This window comes from Lygodium microphyllum, chromosome 15 (assembly GCF_053477565.2).
Source record: "Lygodium microphyllum isolate KBCC chromosome 15, Lygodium_microphyllum_v1.1.10, whole genome shotgun sequence".
Classification (NCBI taxonomy): Eukaryota; Viridiplantae; Streptophyta; class Polypodiopsida; order Schizaeales; family Lygodiaceae; genus Lygodium; species Lygodium microphyllum.
In genome coordinates, this window is record NC_141149.1 from 107,227,105 (window position 1) to 107,243,992 (window position 16,888).

Sequence of the window (16,888 nt, forward strand, 5' to 3'; positions counted from 1 at the left end):
ACAGGCAAATCAAACATTAGGATGGTTAAAATGCATTTGAAGGATGCCGTGCTTTGAATTGGTAGCTCAAAGTTGTTCAAGAGGGAAAGGAACCCAAGTTTTGGAAAGAGTTTAAGGAGATATTCAACAAGAAGTCTCTACCTTCATCCTTTGAAGCTGATGTGCAATAAGAATGGGATGAACTGAAGCAAAGCCATGGAGACAATGTTGAAACATATATTAACATGATTGTAGTTGTTTCTTTTAAATTTACATCTCTTAATAAAGTTTCATCCAATATGGAGATACGGAAGTTTATCCATGGGTTACATACAATAGTATGGCGAGTTGTCAAGATGCCAAAGCTTGATACTTTGGAAGCAGTCCAAGAAGTAGCGCTAGAAGATAAAGGATTGCATATGCTAGGGATGCTTGGTAAAGTCTCAAAAGTAACCACAAAGGAAAAAGACTAAGATGTTTAACTAGAAGAAGTTAGTTAAACAAGAATCAAAGCATAAGGATGGAGGTATATCATCTTTGCCATCCAAAAAAAAGCTAAGACATCAGCAATTAGCAAAATATACAAGAGAAAGACAATGTTTATCTTGTGGTGAAAAAGGAGACATGGCTAGTCAATGTCCCAATAAGCCAAAGAAGGAAAACTAGTTCCAAAAGACACGTCAAGCGAATGCTGTACCTAAGAAATCCTTGCAACATGATGAAACTTTGCCAGGAAAAAGGAAGCTTTTTATGGCTTGGGGTAAGATCGCTAATCAATTTATTTTCATTCGTTTTGATATAGGGGCTACATATCATTAAATCCATCCTCGGATTGTTGAAGCTCTACATCTACCAGAGGAGAGGTTTGGAACACCAGAAATGTCAGGTGCCTGCTTTTCAAGGAATGGAGTCTGAAGTTACTCCCATTCTTGGGAAAATATAAATCCAGATAAGAGATAATGTAGATTATGAGAGTTTTGTCATTGGAGATCTTGGGCATTGTGATATTGTATTAGGAATACCTTGGCATAGAAGAATAGATCGAGCCATTGATTGGAATTAAAATAAGTTTAGATTTCCTTTCAAGGGTAAAAATATATCTTTTGATATGGGAGTGGAAAGAAACTCTATTTCCATCTTATTCCATGTACAAATTGGTAAAGCAATAGAAAAGTCTATTTTCTCGTATTTGATTTTGTCAAAGGTTCTAACAAAGATTTTAGAATTGAAGAGTCCATCTTAGATATGAAGGAGGAGCGAATGAGACTCTTAAAGGAGTATGAAGATTGTTTTCAGACACTTTACTTGACGAGTTACTACCAGAGAGGCCAAAAGATGATTACATTAATCTCATTTCTGGAAGCTCACCTCCAAATAAGCTACCCTATTGTGTGAGTCCAACACAACAAGAGAAGATTATGAAGCAAGTGAATGAGCTCTTAGAGAAGGGTCTAATAAGACCTAGTTTCTCACCTTTTTGCTCTTTGCAATCCTATTAGTGCATAAGAAAGATGAATCTTGGCGTATGTCTATGGACTACAAGGTCCTTAACAAAATTACAATTCAGAATAGGTTTTCCATTCTAAGAATCGATGATATCTTGGATAGAATGGAGGGATTCAAAGTATTCAGCCGGATTGACTTGAAGAATGGGTATCATTACATAAGGATTGCTTCTCAAGATATCATAAAACAACACTCAGGATAACTTTTGATTTGTGTGAGTTTCTTGTGCCACCATTTAGTCTTACCAATGCTCTTGCAAGCTTTAATAGAATGATGGAAAGAATCTTTAGAGCACATCGGAACTTTACAAGTACTTTTTTTGATAATATTTTGGTTCATTTAAAAGATTAAAAAAGAGTATAAGCATTAAAAAATAGTGTTTCAAGAACTTCACAAATACAAACTCTATGTGAATGGCAAAAAGAGTGAATTTTTCCTAGAAGAGATTTACTAGTTGGGCCATATTGTATCCAAAGATGGGATCTAGACGGATTCAGAAAAAATCAAGGGCTATTGTAGAATGAGGAGAATTAACTAATGTTCATGAAGTTTCATGTTTCTTGGGATTATGCTCTATAGAAGATTTATTAAATGGTTTGCAGTGGTTGATGAACCATTGCACGATTTAACCAAGAAAGCAATGGTATTCTGGTGGACCAAACCAGAGAAGGAAGCTTTTGAGGCTCTAAAATTCTATATTAGTAAAGGACGTGTTTTTATTATACCTAATTTGTTAAAACCATTCTTTGTGGAATGTGATGCTTCAGGAGATTACATTGATACTGTCTTAAACCATAAAGGGCATGTCGTTGCTTGTATAAGTAAAAGATTGCAAATTGCAGCAAAGAATGCGCTATTATCTGTGAGAAGGAGTTAATGGCCATCATTCAAGCTTTAAAAGATCGGAAACACTATCTTTTAGGTGGAGAATTTCTCATCAAGACGGTGGACCATGACAGTCTAAGACATTTTTTGATCAAACCAAAGGCTTTTGAGAAGCGATGATATTAAAGATGGAATTTTTAAAATAAAAAAAACGTTATGGATTTTGAGGCCTACAGTAATGAAAGAATGTTATGCGGCTCTTTACATGGCTCATTGTGATATTTTGGCCATAACCAAGGCACTTGAAATGTATTTCTTTTTGCTAAGTTTTCAATGAGACATTAAACAATTTGTCAAGGAATGTCTTGTGTGCCAAAAGATTAAGTTTGATCGCCAAAAGCGTGCAGGGCTCTTGCAACTATTACCAATTCCGAGCCAACCTTGGGAAACCATTTCTATGGATTTTATTTTTAGCTTGCCAAAATCAACAAATGGCAATGATGATATATAGACTATTATTGATAGATTTAGTAAACATGCTTATTTCATTCTATTCAAATAGGCTGTAAAGTCTTAATATATGACTAGAATATTTATTCAATAAATCTTTAAGTATCATAGATTATTAAAATCCATCGTGGGTGATAGAGATTTATGAACCACTAGTCTCTTTTGACGCGCTCTTTTTAAAATTTGAATATAAAGCTTACTTTTTTTTCTTTTTATCATCCTCAAACAGATGGTCAAAGTGAGATAGTCAATCCCATAATATTGGATATGTTGAAGTGCTATTGCCATAAAGACAACCAACAATGGAAAAAGTATTTACCTTTGGTAGAATATGCCTATGAGAACATAGTTCATACTTCTACAAGTAAAGCACCATTTGAGATTATAAATGGAAAATCACTTTTACTATCTGTTCTTAAAACAAAGGAGGAGATATTTCATGTGGATAAGTTTGTGCGTGATATGGATACAACTTCTACCCAAGCTAGATGAGCTATTCAAAGAACTTAAGAAAAATAGAAGAAAGCAACAGATAAGCATTGAATGCACTTGTTTGTACAAGAAGGAGATTGGATGTGGCTAAAATTTGATAAAGCTCATCTAAGAAGCTCTAACAAGCTTTCATCCCAAGTCAATAAGCTCGTAACAAGAAATTATGGGCCGTTTATAGGTTACAATTTCTAGAGAATTGGAGAATTCACAATGCTTTTCATATGCTTATAAAGGGCCTCTACCATAGAAACTCTGAACAGAGGATCCACCTAAAGTAGATGAACAGGAGGAGATACTTTAACCAAAGAAAATCGTCTTTCACAGAAATATTTTTAGAAAATTTCTTTGAAATTTAAAAATTACTCATTTAGATTCTAAATGGACGCTAGAAGAGTATTTTAAAGGCTATCTAGAAATACTTGCAGCTTATGAGGAAGTTGTAGAATAAAAAACACTTCAAGCAATATCTTGAGAATAAGATAGGTTTCAAGAGAGAGAGATGTAACCGATCTTTTGTATATAAATTGCTACCAAGACATATTGGCTCAATGATTCAAAATAATTTGATGCTCATGTACTTTGAAAGGTGATTTGTATTACATGAGTATTTCAAACCATGATTAAATATTCATTTTTCTATTTAAGGGTGACCAATGGCTAGAATGCCCTATAATTATACTTGGATCATCTTTGATGAGATATCCAAGTGATTTTTAAAAGTTTAGGCGGGTGGTCAGATTGACTAGAAAGCTCAGAATGACTAAGACTTTTATGCTCAGATAGTCAAATTGACTAGAAACACATATAATGAGTGATTTCAGAAAGTGAAACTAGATGCTCATGATCAAAGAAACAAACAATGAATTGGTGGATCTATATAATAAAGCTCTCTGAAATCTAAGTTTGGGAACTTCTAAAATTTAAGAGGTTACTATTTTGGAAAGTTTTGCTTCAATGGAACTTTTGTTCGTGTCAAAAGCTCCAAAATTTCGCAAGGAACAATTTTGTCTTTAATAACTATCTCAAATTCTTAACCATTTGAGAGATTTTTAGAGTAGAAGGTTTAGAAGTTTTTTGCTCTAGAAATGTAACATCTCGCATCTAGAATAGGACATGTGCCATTTTGAAGAGACATCCTACACTTGTCAATTTCAGAAAAAACTTGTCATTTGTAATCTCTACTTTCCATTTTTGAGCACTCAAGTCCCACATCTATATATCGGAGGTCTCTCTGTTCATTTGGAATAAGCTCTTATGCTGAAATTTCAGACACATGCTTTGTATTGTGCTATCTATCTCTCATCTAAGAAGCACTTTCAACTTAGCTTGATTTAATTCAAGCACTTAAGAAAAAAATCAGCTTTTTGCTTGGAGTTTGCAAAAATTAGGGTTTCGAAACCCTAATTTTCAGAATTGTAGCAAATCAGCCCTTTTGTATATGGTTCAGGTACTTGGTGCCCGTGGTTTGTTTCAAATTTCTGTAAAGGGAAAGGGGTCAGTTCCCCTCTCAACGAGGTGTCGACTCTCTCTCTCTCTCTCTCTCTTTCTCTCTCTCAATTTTCATTGTGAAAATTGATTGAGTTGGTTAGTCCCAAGAATTGTCATTCTCAAGTTCTTCCCCGTGCTTTCAACAATGGCTTTTACCATCTTTCATTGCTCACTCTATGATATTAAAAGCACGATTGCACTCAGTGATAGTGCGTGTAATCTTAATGTCTAGAAGTTGTTATTTCTTTCTCTAAGAAAGGAAACTGATCCATCCGTATTAATGGAGACTTAATAGAGAGTGGTTTACATCTTTGGTGCTGCATGAGCCTGTGTTCTTTGTCTTTCATTGGAGTAGGATGTGGGTATGGAGTCCGCACCCCTAATGGTGGAGTTGTCAGTCAAAGTTAAGCCTATCTCAAAGACTTTATCATGAGTAGCTGTAGGTGTTGGTCCCAATGTGCCATCTTCTCGTCTAATAGATCCCCTCTCTCATATTGGTGAGAATCTTGTTGGCAATGTTTTGAGGGATCTCCTTGTATGGAGTGACTTGCCCTCTATCTTCAAATGATGTTGAAGAAGTCGGGTTGACTTGTGTAGTACTTCTTGCAATACTTGCACGTCCAATGGTGGTCTATCTTCAAATGATGTTGAAGAAGTTGTATTGACTTGTATAGTACTTTCTGCAATACTTGCAAGTCCAATGGTGGGAGTTGAACTTCTTTGTGTCCTCCACATGGATGGCATGCAAAGTGATGGCCTCATGTATGTCACGTGTCATGATGCCAATGGAGGCTTGAAAGTTGTAGAGAGAGAGAGAGAGAGAGAGAGAGAGAGAGAGAGAGAGAGAGATGACTCACGAGAGGGAGAGAGAGGCTTGGGAGAGAGGAAGAGGCTTGGGGGAGGGGGAGAGAGAGAGGCTTGAGAGAGAGAGAGAGGGGGGGGTGCAGTGGGCATGGAGGGTAGGAGGTGCTTGATTGATTGAAATTTGATGCTTGAAGAGGAAGGTGGTGGGGAGGGGGGGTGGTGAGAGTGTGAGAGCTTGCTTGTCAAGTGATGCTTAGGAGAGGGAAATTAGAAGGTTGAATGCTTGTTGGTTTGGTGTGGAAGGATGGAAAGGGACAAGCTCCTTTTATCATGTGGGAGAAGAGAGGAATCCAAGAGCCTAGAGGGCTAGAATCCAAGGCTAGAGTGTGTGAACGATGAGAATGTTGAAGCTGGTTGCATGTGGAATCCAAGGGGACTAGGGAGGTATGTACTATGCATAGCTGGAAAAGTGTTGGGGGAAGTTGTATCCAAGGTCAAGTGGTTTGGGAAAAAGTGCCACATAGGGGAGATGCAATTAGGATGCGGAGGGACGCAAATTGAACGTGCAAGGATGAAATAGACACGGTGTCTAAGCAGTGCAACAGTTTTATTGTACCAATCCTTATGAATTGGTACAACATAGTGTAGTACGGATTGTACCATATGTACTGGCTGGTAGACAATGATGTATCAAATGATGGCAGTGGCCAAACGATGAAAGCACAATAGCACCAGGGGGCATGCATAGAGAAAGCCTATGGGAGTAGAAGATCGTGGAGAGTTACCTTGGGCAGTGGAACTTCACTCCTTGTCCACTAGACATGGACATGTGGACTGATTGCAATATCTATTCTTGTTGGGGATATTCTACTAGGTTGGTTTGGGATTTTGTGCTGTAGAAAGAAGGGGAGTAATTTTTTTGAGGACTTGTCTTTTTGTTTGGAGAGTTCTTGCACCCTATGTATTTCCTTTCAAAGTGGAAACTAGAGCACCTTGTCAAGATAAGAATGGAAAAGGGGTTATCTTCTTGCAGATTTGGTCATGCGGCTTGGCATTTGGATGGATAGAATATGGGCAATTGGGGTGACAAATATGCATAAAGTGATGGCAGCTTGTGTAAATTGACCTAATCTCATCTGACTTAGGTAAGCCAATGGAGGAACTCGGCAAGTAAGTATCTATATTTAGCCAACTCAAATTTCAGATAATTCCCTTCCTGAATCGAGAGTTCTTAGAGGTCATAATCAAGATTGATGTGTCTGTAGTCAACGAGTCTGTCATGAGCTGAGTTGAGAGTGCAGATGCGAAGAGTTGAGAGTAGTAGAGAGTGAGCACGACACTTGATGTTCGGTACAAATAACTAGTGTACCATATTTTAGGTTTTGAATATATGTAAAGTACAAAGTGTAATGGTGTGTTCACACCCGAACACAATAAAAGGCACGGTGACCCTTTATTCACAACAACCTCTCACCTAAAGGCAATGTGCCTGAAGGTAGAGGAAAGAATCAGCTAAGTCTATGCATATACAAAGCTGAAAGACACATATATTATCCAACCCCCATCATTTGGTGGCAATGAGAAAACCGCTCGACTGGGAGACTTTCGTGAGAAGGTTTGCAAGATTATCATCTGTATGTACCTTGACAAGCTCAATGCCTTTGCTGTCAAGTACATCCCTGATGAAGTGATACTTGACCTATATGTGCTTTTTCTTTGCATGAAATACAAGATTCTGTGCTAGCATGGTAGCACTCTGACTGTCACAGTGGAGGATAGGAACCTCTGTAATCCCAAGCTCTCTCACCAGACGTGAGAGCCATTAAGTCTCTTTGCTTGCCTCTGTGGCAGCCACATATTCTGCCTTTGTAGTAGACAATGCAACACACTTTTGTAGCCTAGATATCCAAGAGATTGCTCCTCCTGTGAACATAAACGCATATCTTAAAGTAGATTTCTTGCAATCAGGATGGCTAGTATAGTATGCATCCCTGAAACCAACAACAAATGACTTCCGCTTACCAAAGCAGATACACAAATCCTTTGTGCCCTTAAGGTATCTCATGATACCCTTCATTGCTTCCCAATGCTTTTTGTCAGGATATGCCATGTATCTGCTAACCACTCCTACCGCAAATGCAATGTCAGGACGTACAGCAACCATAGCATACATCAAGCTACCAACAGCTGAGAAGCATAGGGTAGCTTGGCCTTTTTCAGCCTTCCATCATTTGATGTAGGGCTGCTATCTGCACTAAGTTTCACATATGGAGGCAATGGTACATTGATAGCTTTTCCCCCCTCCATATTGAAACATTGCAGAACTTTGGTAATATACTCTTGTTGTGATAGATAAAGAAGACCCTTTGATCTGTCTTTGAGTATATGCATGCCAAGAATGTGATTTGCCTCATCGAGGTCTTTTATATCAAAGCTATTGTGTAGACTTTGCTTCAAGGAGTCCAAGGCATAAACATCCTTGCCTGCAATTAGCATATCATCCACATACAATACCAAGAGAATAAGGTTGCCATCAGTTGCCTTTTTGGTATATAAGCAATGATCAACTTGAGAACGATGAAATCCCTGAGAATGCATGAATGTATCAAATTTGTGATACCATTCGCGTGGTGCCTACTTCAGCTCATACAGACTTTTGTTGAGTTTACATACCATGTGCTCTTTTCCCTTTGTAACAAAACCGTCAAGCTGTTGCATATAGATTTCCTCATGCAGATCACCATGTAAGAAGGTGGTTTTTACATCCATCTGTATGAGTTGCATGTCCTCAGATGAAACCGAGCCCAAGATGGTTCGCAAAGTAATCATTTTTGACTACAGGAGAAAAGATTTCATCAAAATCAATTCCATGTTCTTGCTTGTACCCTTTAGCAACCAAGCGTGCCTTGTACTTGGGCAAAGAACAAGAAGTGACTTTTATTTTGTAAACCATTTGCGGGGTAGCACTTTTTGCCCTTTTGGCAAAAGTACCAAATCCCAAGTGCCATTCTTCATGAGAGATTCCATCTCTAATAGCATTGCTTTTTGCCATTTCTTACTATCTTGTCTGTCCATTGCTTCTTGGAAGCATGACGGTTCACCACAATCTGTTAACATGACATAATCAGCCACATAGTGTACTCCAGGAACAAATCTACTTCGCTGTTTTCACACTCTGGTCGGCCTACAGACCCAGTGGTGAATATTTGCTGGCTATTCAGCCTGTAAATTTGCATTAACAGCTTGCTGTTTTGTAGGTACAACTTGCTGTATAATTGGTTCAGGTTGTTCTAGGTGCACATGTTCTTGCTGAATTTGTGGGACATCATGGGCAAGATCTTGCTGATCATTTACAGCATCATTCCCTGCATTTTTAGGGACATTTTCAGCAGGTATTTGTTGCTGTCTAACGGGCACTCTTTGCTGTCCTATTGGTATATCCTCCCGGAATATAACCCTTTTACCATGGCATTTGACATATATCTGAATGTACTAACTTAGGGTGAAGACCTTAGAGAAAAAGATTTTTTGTGTGACGTTTGAGCATGTTTATCATAAATGTAATGATCACATTGTTCAAAATCAGCATACCTCAAACAGGGTAAATAACCCAAATGAGAGAGCACTTTTATTCTAGATTGACTCATGTGTCCCAACTGGCTATGCCACAAAGAAACACTTGGTTGCTTAGTTATGGCGACAATATGGCCATGCACACTAGATACATGCAAAGGATTCAGAGTATCACTTTTGGACCCCTTGGTAACAATGCGGGAGCCCTTATATATTTTCCATTTGCTATCCCTAAAGGTGGTGTGATAGCCTTTATCATCTAGTTGCCCTGTGTTGATCAAGCTCTTTTTGAGCTAAGGTACATGTTTCACATTATGCAAAACAAACATGGAGCCATGCTGAAATTCCAGTTTCACACTGCCAATACTTGCAATTTTACATGCATAGTTATCCCCCAAGTTGACAACACCACGTACAGCACCATTGTAGTCAGAGAACCACTCATGACGTGGTGTGACATGAAAGGACGCACCTGAATCAAGTATCCAAGTGTGAATGTCATCCTCAGAATCTGTAATCAATGCATGTGCATCCAAAGAAGAAGCTAGAAGCACATCACCATCACTGTCATTATTATGAGTGACTCCATTAACCTCTTCTATTTTCATATTGCTCTTTTTGGCATGCTGGTTGTTCTTGTTTTTAGCCTTGTTGGTATCATTGTTTTTGTTTTTACCCTTCTCCAAGTATCTTTGAAAACTTTGTCTTTGACGTTTCTTTCCTATGCTCCAAAATTTGCTCGATAACCAAATGTAGTGCCCCTTTTTGCCACAATTATGGCACTCCACATTCTTTCCACGAGACCTACTGCGTGCTCGGTTTTCAGAACTGCTCTTATGCTGAAATCTGCCTCTAGTGTGTAATGCATTTGAAGACTTGTTTGCTGAGTTGTTCTGCCTATTGAGTTCTTTCATCAACAAAGAACTCTCCATATCATAGTATAATAACAAAGCATTCGAATTACTCAAAGCTGTCCTGAAAGTAACCCAACTTTCAGGTAGGCTACATAGCAAGAAGGTAGCTTTGAACTCTTCATCAATATGAAAATCCAAAGCAATCAACTGACTGAAAATTGAGTTAAACTCATTCAAGCGTATAGACATGGTTGTACCCTCTTTCATGCAAAAGTCCATCAGTTTTTTCAGCCAATAAACCTTGCTGGTTGTACTATTCTGAGCATGCAATTCTTCAAGCCTTTGCCACATTGCATATGCTGAATTCAGCTTCTCAATGTTGAAGAGCAAGTTGTCTGATACTAAGAGCTCAATGGTAGAGCGAGCAAGCTCGTCTAAGTCATCCCACTCGTCTTGTTCCATGTTTGCTAGTTTGATTCCCTTTGTTTTGATGGGCTTTACATGTTTTTTCTGCACCAAGACATTGTAGCATTGTTTTTGCCAAATGGCAAAATTATGGGCACCCTCAAGGTTCTTGATGTGCAAAAGATTACTACTGTCATTGTTTCCAGCCATAATTTGCAGCCCCAATTTGACTAACTAGTCACCAAAGGCAAGTCCAAATATGACACAAGTGACCTCAATGCACAAGAGTACCAACCAGCAATGAAAATCCCAAGATTGCAGAAATTTTCAGATTTGCAAATGAATTTTCAGAATTAAAAAAAAAGTGGTTTGCTGCACTCTTCAAGCAATTTTTGACACAATTAGAGACCAAGCCACCGGTTACATGTGAAATCCCCAAAATTTCACTGCAATTTCTGCTCCAAAGGCATTCCTGAGCACATATTTGACAATTTGGGTCAAAAGCCCCAAATTTTATGAAGATAATCAGTTCAAATCGCATCAATTTGAGTACCGAAATGCATATAGCAAGCAATTCTTGCATAAATTGATGAAATTCTGCAAAAGCCCCAAATTTTTCGGGTTTGGTGTGCACAAATTTCATTGAAATTGAAGAAATTTCACCGAAATGTGAAAAAGCCCCAAAATTTCACGGGCAATTCTGCACTGATTTCACAATTTCTGAGTCAGATTGTCCATTTTGCATTAAAATCCCCAGATTCGAGAAAAGCCCCAATTTTCTTGGTCAAAATTTGACTTTGTCTCTTTGCGTGTGAACACTCGGTAAAATGACTGCAAAAGTTAAGGAAAATAAAAAATAATGATAACTAATAGGTCAAGTTCGTGACCAGCGTGACTCGTCCAATAGGTCACCGCCTGCCACATGAGATAGCTTGTCTGGTCGTCGTGTTTGCCCATCATGTTTGCAGCCTTGTCGTCGTGTCGCTTGGGCTGGTCGCCTGCAGCATGCACCATGTCGCCTGCAACGTTTGCGACCTGCCGCCCGTCTTGTCTGTCTGTCTCTTCTGCACATGTCGAACACTGACGGCTGATGCATGTCTAGTCCGCCTGCCTCTTCTGCACGTATCGAACATTGACAGTTGATGCCTGAAGTTCTTGCTCGCTTGTCACGCGGCCTGACGCCCATCACTAGCTTTGGGAAACGTGCACAACCTGTGTGCTCTGATATCAGTTTGTAGTCAACGAGTCCGTCGTGAGCTGAGCTGAGAGTGTAGATGCGAAGAGTTGAGAGTAGTAGAGAGTGAGAAAGTGAGCATGACACTTGATGTTCGGTGCAAATGACTAGCGTACCACATTTTGGGTTTTGAATATATATAAAGTACAAAGTGTAAGGTTGCGTTCACACCCGAACACAATAAAAGGCACGGCAACCCTTTATTCCCAACAGTGTCAAGCTCAATATTTTGCTGCTTAGTGGTCGCAATAAGATAACCTCAATGATCAGATTGTAGGGAAAGGTGTTGTAAATTGTAACTGTGGGTGAAACAGCAATAGCCCAGTGCATTAACTCGTCATTCATTGAGCATTACAAGCCTTTTGTTGACAGACTAGATCGACTGTCTAGACCAATGATTAGGATTCAAATATGCTGGGACTCCAGCACTTCTTGCATGAGGTTCAACTAAGTTAGTGAAGTATGCATTATTAGTCCAATGGTGCAAATGGATTGAGTGGTGTTAGCATATATAATTAGTTCATGAGTGAGCTTATGCATGTTCTAGTGGGGTAGGCACATTTCTTATTCAATATGATGTGGTCATTGTACTTTTGGCACTAGATTTTGGCCGCCTGGTCACTTCATTTTTGGCTGATCTGATTTTATGGTGGCTCCAGATGCTGGCTGACCTGCTCATGATTGTTATGGCCAGGCCTCCCTCCTCTCAGTCACTGCAGTGCATACTCCCACACTAGCAGGTTTTGTTGGACAGAAACAAGAAAGAGATAGGGGTTTTAGATTGTCTAAATACAAAGGACTATTCAAACTTGTCATTGGGCCTAGCTGAGATGAATACATTCTCACTAGTCACTAGTTTAATGCCCTAACTGATGTGCACTTGTTGCTATTATGTCTTGAGGAAAGAAGGAAGATGGAGGAATATGTGGAGGATAGTAGTTGGGCCACTTGCTTTGTAAGCACCAAATTATCATGTGCACAAAATGTGGTCTACTAAGAGGAGAGAAGAAAGAACACCACATGGATGGGTGGCAGCTACCAGACAGGGGACAACAATCTAAATGATGAAGGAAGGTTGACAAAGATGGAGGGAAGTACGTATGTACTCCTAACAGGGCCCTTTTGCAACCTCAATAAAAACCTCTCCTTGTATTTGTGGATGATGGCTGAATCTTCTATTGTCAATCTCAGTAGGGCCTTCTAGACAACTAATAGAAGAGTAAATGTTGGGAACTAGCTCATCTCTTGCCAATACCTACCTATGGGGAGTAGACAAATCAGCTATGTAGATGAGTTGTTTGACATTCCCCTTGTGATTATGATCGCTTAAAAAGCTACCAACAAGGGGGATTTCTCCTCTTCCTTGAAGGAAAGATAAAAGAAATTTTGCCCTCCCTTCTCTTGAAACTTGCGGGTGGTTCTCAATTAGGGAAAAGGGTAAGGATTTTATTGCTCCATAACCTTTGCCATCAAAGTTGGAATTTTGTGCCATACCTCTTCTCTGGATAGATAGGCCTAACAGATCAATTTTCTCATATAAAACTTAACAGCATTTGTCACCACCTCCTTGGAGTATGGTAGAACCTCCTATTTTAATGACTAAGACAATGGATATCCTATGGAAACTAAGGAGATGCACCTGGAAGCTATTGGGATGTAAAGGTCCTTTATTCACCTCCGTGTATTGTACATGTGCACTATTATGTTGTACATGTGAATGACCCTTACGAGCCTAAGTATAAATTCATTTTATTCTTTGTGTATCAACACATTTTGTTGGTACACCCAAATCAGATCGTACTCTCTCTCTCTCTCTCTCTCTGTCGCTCTCACTCACTTGCACACCTCTGCTGCAAATCTTCACGCTTGCCCTATTTACGCACAGTGCACGAATAGAGTAAGTATGAAGGTTTGCAGACCAGTTGTTGAGTGCGCAGATAGAGCAAGCGTGAAGATTTGCAGTAGGAGAAGTGTGCAGGTGAGAGAGAGAGAGAGAGAGAGAGAGAGAGAGAGAGAGAGAGAGAGAGAGAGAGAATCCTTTTATGAAAAAAGTAAAAAATAAAAGAGAGAGAGAGTATGATCTGATATGGGTGTACCAACAAAATGTGTTGGTACACAAAGAATAAAATGTATTTATACTTGGGGCTCGTAAGGGTGCATTCACATGTACAACATAATAATACATGTGTACAATACATGGAGGTGAATAAAAGACCTTTACATCCCAACAACCTCCCACTTAAAGGTCCGAAGTAAACCTTTAACCAACTCCCACTAGTGGTATGCAATGCTCATGCTGAGCCTTGCTTAAACTTTTAGTGAGAACATTTGCAGGGTTGTCCTGTGTTTTGATATTGGTCAATGTGATTAGACCATCTTCCAAAATCTGTTTGATAAAGTGATATCGCACATCTATATGCTTTGTGCGTGAATGATACATGGCATTCTTAGCCAGATACATAGCACTCTAGCTATCACATCCCAACACTGGAGTACTCATAGACATGCCGAGATCCTCTGCAAGTTTGCTCAACCATATAGCTTAGAAGCTTCAATAGCTGATATGTATTCAGCTTCAGTAGTACTCAATGCTACGATGTTTTGCAATCTGGAGCACTAACAAACAGCCCCACCAACAATTGTAAACACATACCCACTAGTGGACCTGCGAGTGTCCAAGTCACTTGCCATGTCTGCATCACAATAATCCTGCAGACTAAGTGCACCCTATCCATAGCAAATACACTTTCTTTGTGCACCCTTTAGATATCTAAGAATACACTTGACATCCGAATGTGGTTTGCCAGGATTTGATATAAACTTGCTGACAACTCCCACTGCATGAGCAATGTCTGGACGAGTAGCGACCATAGCATGCATAAGAGAGCCACAAGCTGATGCATAAGGGGCTCTCTTCATAGCATTGGCTTCCATGTCATCTTTTGGGCTGTTGGCTTTACTAAGCTTAAGATATGGAGGTTAAGGGCACCCCAAGAGGCTTAGCTTCAGCCATGTTAAATTTTGAGATCTATGAAAGAAAAATTTCTTGCTGTAAATTCATGGCCTTACCAAATGGAGAAATTAGTTTTTGAAGCAAAATTTACAAAAAACCAGATCACCATAGCTTGAAGTATATCTTTACTTGGAAGCTCTCAGAGAAGCAAATGAAAAGTTCGAATTCCTTGTCCATGTTCCAGGTTGACCATATCCCAAAACACAAGTATTTGGTTGCAAATGCATGGTTTAGAGGACTAACACGAGTAACAAGACAAATTTGCAGATATAGAACCTTAAATGCCAACCTCTCAGCATGAAAATCAGCCTGTCTACCTGACATTCCACAATAATGGCCTCGTTTCCTACCCAAAAACTTTGACGATGCGATCTCTTGGAGTGTTGTGATACTGATTGATCCTTAACAGACTTTTTCATTAATCCCACACACTAACTTTCGTAGCTGTCCTAACAAAAACTTATTTTTCAAGGTTCGTTGAAAAACTCTCAAACCCTGTTGCTCCATCCTCAGAAACGATTTCGTCATATCATGCAAAATCATTCAACCCACGGGTTTGCCCGTTGTTAAATTATCTAGTTCACAAATAGAATTTACAAATTTCTGAACTGATACGTGTACATCAGATTTTCTCTTCTGCAATAAGGTGTTATGCATGCTTTAAAGACCATCCCGAGAGAGAGAGAGAGAGAGAGAGAGAGAGAGAGAGAGAGAGTTATCTTTGCAAAACTTTGTAGCCCTATTGGCAACCGCACAATCGGACGAGTGCCCGAAGGATTCAGAACATGGGCTGGCGTGCTGACGGGGGTTTATGGCTTGTTGTACGTGGAGGAGGACTTTACCTTAGCAAAGGCACTGGGGTACTTTAATTCTTCTTTCCTTTTGTTGTCTCAACAAGGATGGACCCTTACATGTTGATATGCTTTTGAATATTAGCTTGGTTTCTCATAGATGCACACTTGTCCAATTGTTGGCTAGGTGACGGAAGACTTCGAGGAAGCTCAAATTTCAAGCCGAGGATTTGGCATTTTGGATGTAGGATACCGATCCAAGGTGAGCACCAAACGTTGTTACCTTCACTTCCCGAATAATCATGTTCGCAGGCGTTCAAGGGTACAACTGATAATTACCGTTGAAACTGTGATTCCGATAATCCAAGCAATCTTTAGTAAACTCAATCATGCAATGCTCTGGTTCCTGCTGTTAATGGAAAAAGGAGAAAATGCTGTAAGTGGTTGATGTGCACAAGGTATGGTGACGACGATCACTTCTTTTGCCCTTCGGTGCGAACGTTTTGTGTCCTTTTGGCAGGATGAGGCCTGGGCTGCTGGAGGAAGTGGCATTTTGCTCAGGACTTCTGATGGGGGTAAATCTTGGATCCGTGACAAGGCAGCAGATAATATCGCAGGAAACTTGTACTCAGTGAAGTAAGTTCAACTCCTTGAAAGAAATGCAAAGATGCTAGGCGGTGTTGCCGTTTTGATGTATCATAGCGCTGCTGTGCAGGTTTATAGATGACAAGAAGGGATTTGTGCTCGGGAACAATGGAATCCTTCTGCGATACAGTGGTTGAGATATCGAACTTATGCGGCTTAATTGAGACTAACGTGTCTTTCAGGTTAAAGATCAAGGTGGCCTCAAATTTTGTTTTGTACAAATTTCCACTTATGGGCAAATACCCTCTGCTTGATTTTTTAATTGTATTCTATTTATTGTTCAATGATGGACATCTGCGAAGTCTTGGAAGGTCTGCAGGACGTCAGTCCACAGCTTTTGTATTATGTATGAATCGAATCCATTTGAGTCTTTGTACTACTGGCAACATTTAGAGCTTCTTCACGTTACCACCTGTATCGCTTCCAAATGGACCGCATACTGCTTGAGCGCTATTATCTAATCCTGTTGGGGCTAAAATGGAGGATTTCGAAGAATAATATTCCGCCAGTAGATGAGTGACTGATGGTCTCAAAAGGCCCCAGAGAGAGAGAGAGAGAGAGAGAGAGAGGTCCAGCATTTGAGATGATGGCATCCGATAGATAGCATGATGGCGTTGCCAAACCTGATCATGTACATGTAGCTGCTGCGACATCCATTTCACCACTAACGTCGACCTGCCAATTTAAGGTTTTAATCCTGGCATTTCAAATCATATATCATCATACCACATAGATGCAACGTTTGTTTCCCTCTTTACTCGACCTTTCA

General features: G+C 39.6%; 1 protein-coding gene across 1 annotated transcript in view; it reads left to right on the forward strand.

The window, feature by feature from the left end:
* HCF136 (photosystem II stability/assembly factor, chloroplast (HCF136)) overlaps positions 1 to 16,498 on the forward strand; it is a 34,428-nt gene extending 17,930 nt beyond the window's left edge. The window contains exons 5-8 of the mRNA XM_087694552.1: positions 15,421 to 15,543; positions 15,662 to 15,736; positions 15,995 to 16,110; positions 16,190 to 16,498. Coding sequence (XP_087550678.1) covers positions 15,421 to 15,543; positions 15,662 to 15,736; positions 15,995 to 16,110; positions 16,190 to 16,256 — 381 coding nt within the window. The 3' untranslated portion in view covers positions 16,257 to 16,498. The remainder of the gene's footprint in view (positions 1 to 15,420; positions 15,544 to 15,661; positions 15,737 to 15,994; positions 16,111 to 16,189) is intronic.
* Positions 16,499 to 16,888: the final 390 nt, after the last annotated feature.